Consider the following 7,940-nt stretch of genomic DNA (forward strand, 5'->3'; position numbering starts at 1 on the left):
GGCTTGACTTAGACAAATACTAGATACTGCAAATAAGGGAAACCCTGGGACTTATGTTTCTTTGGGCCTGGCTTACTTCACTTAATATAATTTTTTCCAAGCCTTTCCATTTCCTAACAAACGGGGCAATGTTATTCTTTCTGATGGAGGCATAGAATTCCCTTGTGTATATATACCACATTTTCTTGATCCATTCATCTACTGAGGGGCATCTGGGTTGGTTCCAATTCTTAGCTATAGTAAATAATGCTGCAATAAACATAGTCATGCTGGTAGCTTTAGTGTGGTCTTGTTTGTGATCATTTGGGTAAATGCCCAAAAGTGGGATTGCTGGGTCATAGGGGAGCAATATGTGGAGTCTTTTGAGGAACCTCCATACTGCTTTCCAAATTCATGTCGGTATAATTTGTGGAGGGGAAGGGGAAAAACAAATCGTTTAAATAGGGATACAGGTGGACCCATTGCAACAATGAGATGTACAAGTAGTTATGTCGAGAACGAACTTTACAACGAAGGGATGGGAAGGGGAAACAAAGGAGGAGGCTACAATGCTTGATAAGAAATGTACTCATTATCTTGCCCATGTAATTGTAACCCCTCTGTACAGTATTTTCACAATAAAAAAAGCTATAGATATAAAAACATTAAAAAAAAAACTGTACACCTATCCTGCTAAAGCAAGCCCCACTCTTGCCCCCAACCCAACTGGATAGAGTTAGATGGGGCTGTGGCTGTAAAAGTAGCTGTCATTATGACTCCACCCTGCCTGGATCACAGATTCTGGCCACACCCCCTATTCATATTTCTCTCCGACCAATGGGATACAAGAATTGGGGCCACGCCCACAGTCCTAGTAACACTGGTATTCCCTTTGTTGGTTCACACTACTGCGGGGAGTTGAGGAAGGTGGAGGTGGCTGCAGCGGTGAGCTAGCAAATTGAGTTGACTTTGGAAATATAGTGGGAAATAGATATAGTTGTTAGTGATTTTGAGAGGTTATTTCAGAGAGCCTGGGAATGTGGCCCCCCCATCGTGCCCGTCCCAGAGCTGGGATGTCTGAACAAACAAGGGAAAAAAAAATAGCAGCAGGAAAGAAATTACTGCACGAATATCAACAAAAAAAATGTCTTGATGGACCTGAAAAAATCAAGAAAAAGAAAACTAAAAAGGTAGGGCACCCCAAGACAAACACCGCTGGGGTCCAACCAATTAGGGGTCCAACCAAAGACCACGCTGACCCTGACTCTCCCCTACCTTTGGACACAGACAGAGCTGCCAGGGTGGAGAGAGTCACAGGTCCCAATGTCAGTGAGGATCTGGAGAGGCGCTACCAACAGCTGGTGCTTGCCCTGGACTCCAGCCAAATTAGAAACCTACAGCTCTGCAGTGAGATCGAACAACTAAAGCAGGAAAAGAAAGACCTGCAGGATCGAGAGAAAGAAAATGAGGAGATGGCCCGTGTGCACGAAGCACTGCAAAGAGAGCTGGAAATCCACAAACTAGCACTAGAGATGATGGTTTCAAAAGAACGCAATTTACGATCTGCCCTGGCCCACATGGAGGCCACACAGCAGCGTGCTGCGGAGCTAGAGAAGGCATTGTCTGCAGTCACCACCTTGCAGATTGAGACTGAGAAAAAGAACCTACAACTCATTGAAGACATGAATAATGTGAAGCTTCAGCTCCAAGAAAACACCAGAAGCTATGATGACTTGAAGAAAGTGAACACCAAGTTGCAGGAGAAGCTGGAAGTGCTCGGGACACAGAAGAGCAACATGCAGAACAGAATTCGCAAGTTTCAACAAGCACTAGTGGAGCGGGAAGCACTGAAAAACCGACTACACAACCTGGGTAGTCGAGTGACCACATTAAAGTTGGAGAGAGACACCTTTGCGGAGGACCTGAGGGTGGAGAGGTCCACGTGGAAGGAAAAGGTCCAACAGCTCTCAGAGCAGATGAACCAACTGCAAAAGGAGAGAGAGCAAGGGGTGAGGCAGGCACTGGACCTAGAGACCAACCTGGCAGGACTGAGAAAACAGCTGGCAGAGCTGCAGCGCCCTGCAGGACCATCTCAGGCTGAGCAGCAGCTGCAGGCCCAGGCTTACCAGATGCAGGAGGAGTTAAAAAACTTGGAACAGCAACTTCACACCCAGGAACAAGAAAACCAGAGCCTCAGTATCCAGAATGCAGAGCAGCAGGAGCGGCTGCAGAGACTGGAAATGAAGGCTGAGGAATGGAGTCAGTGTGCCAACGATCGGCACAAGATTCTTGAGGCAAGTCAATGCACACATGTGCAGAACAGAGACCTGAAAGAGCAGCTGACTCAGCTGCGGGACGCTTTCCACAGGCTGAGCCTGGAGAAGGAGCAGCTCACCAGCAGCCTAAACACAGAGCAGCAGGTGAAGAAACATCTGCAGGAGAAGTTGGACCAGTTAAAGGAAAAGTTAGAGGAGTGGAAAGACATGGCTGAAATAAAGAGCCAAGCGGCTCAGAATCTGAAGGAGCAGCAGGCGCAGTCCCTGGCCCAGCTGCAAGAGCTCAGAGCCACCTGTGAGCAGCACATCACCTCCAATCAGCAGCTGACCTGGGAGAAGGAGGCCCTGCAGCAACACCCGTGGAGGCAGACCCAGCTGCTGGAGCAGCTGAAGCAGGTACAGGAGCAGACCAAGTTGGAGGACCAGATGGTGTCTCAAAAGTTTCAGGATATTCTGAAGTACCTGGAAGCAACTAAACAACAGAAGGAGCAACTACAGGCCCAGCTGAGCTTCCTGGCTTTCACTAGAGAAAGTGAAGGAGTACACAATGAAGAAGATAGTGAGGAGGCAACTCTACATGACCTGACTGTCCCAGAAGATATAGACAACCCACAAACCATGAAAGATTTTTACCTTAAAGCCCTAGCAGTGGCTGAATCAAAACAGATAAAACTTAGCAAGCAGCTGGAGAACCAGCAGGCCCGCTGCAGGTGCCTGGCCAACCTGGCAGCCCAGTGCCAGACAAAGCTCGATCAACAGGCTCTCTTCCCCAAGAGCCGGAACCACGGCGTGTCTGGCAGCAGGAAGCAGGACCCACAGGTGTCCAAGAAGAAGCCGAAAATCAGCTTCATCCATGACCTGCCTGACGAGGTGGACTTCCAAAGTCAAGTGGATGACTTCCAACATCGATACAGCCAGCTGTCAGAACACATCAGTGCCATTGGAGAATCCATAGTGTACTGTAAAGAACAAATGGAGGTCCTGGATAAGCTGTATAAGGAGAAAGATGACTGTGTCAACCAGCTGTCCCAGGAGAAGAGGGAGAAGAAGAAGGAGCTGCAGGAACTGCTGCTGCGCCTTGCAGGAGAAGGCATGGAGTGCCACAGCAAAACGCCCGCAGACACCACGACCCCCACAGACAGCAAGACCCCCGCAGACAGCAAGACCCCCGCAGACAGCACGACCCCCGCAGACACCACGACCCCCGCTGCTAAAACCACTTCAGACTTGTTAAGCCCCATGAAGATTGGGGAGGAGCAGAAAGGTTTTGAAGAAGTGCAACTTGAAGAAAATGTGGAACTTGCCCGAGTAGAGGCTGGGGGGCCTTGCCCCCTAGAGGTCTCCACCCCACAGCACGTCGTGCTGATGATGCCAGATATCCAGCAACACCATGAGCACTCTGTCCCTTTCTTCTCCTGACTGATGCAAATAATGAGTTTCAGATAATGACTCTCTAAAGACTTGGAAGCCACCACCTAGAGCAGTAGGCAGCTGGATAATTCTTTCAGGCCTTGATCTACTGGGTTATATGAAGGGTTAAGGGCAAAGGCTGCTGGGAGGTGGTCCCAATTCTAGAGACGTCTAATAGTTCTTTGGTTGCCAGGGAAGGACCTACTATGTATTGTTATTAAAAAATAAATTCTTTACAATCATATTGTATTAGTATCATATTGTATTATTGTAGAATTATGAATTCCATATTAGCATTTATTTTTCTGAAGATCCATATGAAGTCAGTAATGTTATCTCCAATGCAAATTCAAGGACATACATTTAGAGAGGTTAAAATTTCTTCTGGAAGTCACAAAATGGATGTGAAATCACAAATTCACATGTATGTTTAAGTAAATTCAAAGACAACTGTTTCTGCTAGCTATACTATTTAGCCATGTTTTATGCCTTGATATTAGTTCCCCTGTGATAACCGGTGATAAAAAGTCAAACAATTGTGACAGTGCTTCTGACATATTTCAGATGGCCTGGCGGGTGGGAGAGTGGATGAAGGGTAGATGTGCCATCAAAACAAATATTCTTTGAAATTAACTTCCCATATGATTCACAGAAGGGTGTACCAACATTAGAGTTATGCCTTTAATAGTATTACATCAGGGGATTATCAGTAATTAAAAACCTACTAGGAATTCATTTATTAGATCACTTTCTAAGGTGCCAGTGAGATGAGCTCAAAAGAGCTTTAGGTTGTAAATTGTTATCATTGACAGAATAATACCTTTTACTCAGAATTTCTTTAAAAGGCAGAAACTATAAATTTTAGCAGTCTACATTTTATAGATACTTTCACTCCCTGAAGTAATTGTCCTTATGCCAGAGTTTTCTATTCAATTTGTTCTGCTTGCTTAGATTTTAATATACAGAGCACTGTCTATCCTGGGTCAATATTTTTTATATCTGTTTTCTTCTTTCTTACCAAGAAAAATGTGAAACAGTAAAAGAAGAAAAAGATTGGTTGCATTTTCTTCCTGTATGCCCAACACAAGATTTGCCCTGAGTGTATGAATCTGCTTCAGATTCATCAAAAATGCCATTTTTATTTTTTAGCATCCCTTCCAGCACAGATGTATAAGACAGTGTACTCAGCCTCCTTTCTCCTCTGTCAACAAATCTGCACATGTTGTTGCTTTGTTCAGCTTTCCAAATAAGCTCTTTCCTTCCCCTTGTACCTCTTCTGTAATCCCTTTCTGTATCCCTTCTCCTCTCTTTGTTTGCTCCCAGGATTTTATTCTGAGTAATTAGCAAACAAGTTGGGGGCTGACATTAGGGACAATGATGGAGTAAGAACTTCTCAAAGTCTTTTCCCTCACAAAAACAAGAAGACCATTAGCAAGAAAAATGTCGAAGTCAATTCTGCAGAACTCTAGAAATTAGCCAAAGCTTTGTCATAATTCTGTGAGCCATTATTCAAGGAAAGCTGCTGGATCTTGGCATAGGCTGTTTTGTGTCATTTTCCTAGGCCCCTTCCCTTTTCTTGTAGCAAGTTTCATAGAACCCTTGAAAACAAACAGCTGTAGTGTAGTCCTGATTTATTAAAGTCTATTTTTTATATATTTGAAATGTGCTTAATTTTTTACTTCAGTAATATGAACCAAAGCATGTTGCACCAAATTTATTCTTTGTAAAAAAAAAAGTGGCAATCATAATGAACAAAATAAAATGAAAAAGAAAAAGAAAATAACAGCTTATCATTATGGTATAAACCAACAACAGAGCAGTAATGGAAAGGATCAAAGCTGGGTTAGTTGGGTTGGAACATTTTCAGTCTTGTTCTCTGAGGATTGCTGTTATTCATCCTATCCTGCATTTCTCAACCTATTCTCAGTCTTACTTTGGAGTGAATGCTTTAGTTCACCCAGTGAATCAGCCTTTTCCATGGGGGGGGCATTTGTCAATGATAACCAGTTGCATTATGTGACACCATGCTGATGAGGGGATGTCAAACAATAAAGGTGACAACAAATTCCAGACAGACAACAAGATAATCAAGAAGCTAAGAAAAAAAACGAGGAGGGGGGCTGGTAAAGTGCTTGCCTTGCATGCATGAGGCCCTGGGTTCGATTCCTCAGCACCACATAAGCAGAAAAAAAAGCCAAAAGTGGCGCTGTGGCTCAAGAGGTAGAGCTCTAGCCTTGAGCTGAAGAGCTGAGGGACAGTGCCCAGGCCCAGAGTTCAGGCCCCACAACCAGCAAAAAAAGGGGGGGGACTATGGCAAAAAAGTGGAGAAATTAGAACCCTCATATGTTACTAGTTAGAAATCAAATGGTATGGTCACTTTGAAAAACAGTCTGCCATTTCCTAAAATGATTAAACATAGCATTTCCATATCACAATAGTTCCAATTCTTATTCATGTACTGAATGAGTTAAAAATAGATGTCCATCCCAAAACTTGTGCATTAATGTTCATGTGTTAATAACTAAAGAGAGAAAACAAATGTCCATCCATTGAAGAAGAGATAAGCAAAATGTGGTATGTATTCATACACAGTTAATTACATAACAATGAAAGAAACTACATTTCAAGTGCCACAGGTTATATGACTCCATTAATACAAGAAAACTATGAGGCAAAGGTTGAGAGTGATGTTTAACAGTTAAAGGGAGTTGACAGTGATTGTTAATAGATGTGAGTGTGTTTTGTGAGATGATAAAATCTTCTGGTATTAAATACTAGAAATGATTGCATCCGCCCTGTATATATATACAAATGAATAAACATATATATTATATTCATATATATGTGCCAGAATGGGGCTTGAACTCAGAGCCTCAGGCTGTCATTCAGCTTTCTTTTTCATGGCCCAAACTCATTCAAACATTTGCTAGTTAACTGGCAAAGTCCACAGATGTTTCTTCCCAGGCTGGCTTTGAACCTCAGTACTCCCGTTCTCAGCCTGGTGAGCAGCTAGCATTACAGATGTGAACTATAACTATCAATTTGCATATTAAATTAATACTAAAATATTATTTAATAAATAAAGCTAAAATATTTACTTAAATGCTAAAATTTATATTGTATACTATAAAATGAGATTTTTCAGTATGTATATTTCCATAAAAATAAATACAAACATGTTAGTATATGCAATTCAATGGCACTAAAGGGGCAGTTTATAGCCCTAAGGCCTGGTGCCTTCTTTAAAGCTTGCTGATTTGTCTGTGCTACTCTAATAAACATCCCAACGTTCCTTTTCCTGGAGCACAAGATGACATTATAACTTATGATCCTTTCGTATCCCTGAAATTCAATGAATTCAGGTACTGAGTCATCGCTTTCATCATCAAAATGCATCACCTATGAACCCAAGATTAAAAATACATTCTTTGACTAAAAACAATGATGATGACAACAAGGACAATGACAACAATGATGATGATCTGGGAAGCATTATCTCAGACAATGCACCATTGGAAAAAGCATGCAAAGAACTTTGTCCTTACAAAGATGTACTCTCATTAAACATGTCCTTTTTCTCCTGTTCTGATCTCAAATTGCTTTCTATATATAGTAAGAAACCTTGAAAATTTTATTCCAGATAAGTTAATTATATTGCTTTCCTTCTTAAACAAATACTATACTATGGAAGTATAGGACAAGTATGATCCAGGAAATTAGACAAGGACTGGAATTAATAAATCAAGAACAGTCAAGTCAGATTTGATCTAAAGTAACAGAATTTTGCTGTAATCCTGAAGAGACCAGAATTTCACAATCCTTGGGTTATAACTACTAGCACACTATTTCTTGTATTATATTTATTAATGTGGGCTACACATTAGAATTCAGGGCTAAAATCATTTTGCCATAATTCTCAAGGTCTATGTTTTCCATCTATTCTTTCTATTTTATGTGTAATTAATTTGTCAGCATTGTCAAGAAAAAAGTCTTCATATTGTCTATATCTTCATTATTTCATCCACAAGCTAGAATCAACCTCTATTTCTATCTCTACAATTTTTTCTAAAATAGGTCATATGAAATTTCAATACAAAATTCTTCTGTGGAAGAAAAATGGAAGAATGGACTTTATGTACTTAACTTTCTCTTTAAAATGTATGTTTCTCTCTCTGTGTACATATAGGAAACCTACTCAAGAGTTAATATAAGTAAATGAAGACAGCTATGAACAACTTAAGTATGTATATTAGTGAATTAACCCTTTCCTTACCT

General features: G+C 41.5%; 1 protein-coding gene across 1 annotated transcript; it reads left to right on the top strand.

Annotated features, from left to right (window-relative positions):
• The first annotated feature begins 1,052 nt into the window (after positions 1 to 1,052).
• LOC105985572 (golgin subfamily A member 2-like) lies at positions 1,053 to 3,674 on the top strand. The gene has a single exon (XM_013016160.1). It carries the CDS (start codon positions 1,053 to 1,055, stop codon positions 3,672 to 3,674), a length of 2,622 nt encoding a protein of 873 aa, XP_012871614.1.
• Positions 3,675 to 7,940: the final 4,266 nt, after the last annotated feature.

This window comes from Dipodomys ordii, unplaced genomic scaffold (genome assembly GCF_000151885.1).
Source record: "Dipodomys ordii isolate 6190 unplaced genomic scaffold, Dord_2.0 Scaffold30, whole genome shotgun sequence".
NCBI classification, from domain to species: domain Eukaryota; kingdom Metazoa; phylum Chordata; class Mammalia; order Rodentia; family Heteromyidae; genus Dipodomys; species Dipodomys ordii.

What these genes read in the sequence shown, in the direction of transcription:
- LOC105985572 (XM_013016160.1), top strand. Translation starts at nt 1,053, where the DNA reads ATGTCTGAACAAACAAGGGAAAAAAAAATAGCAGCAGGAAAGAAATTA.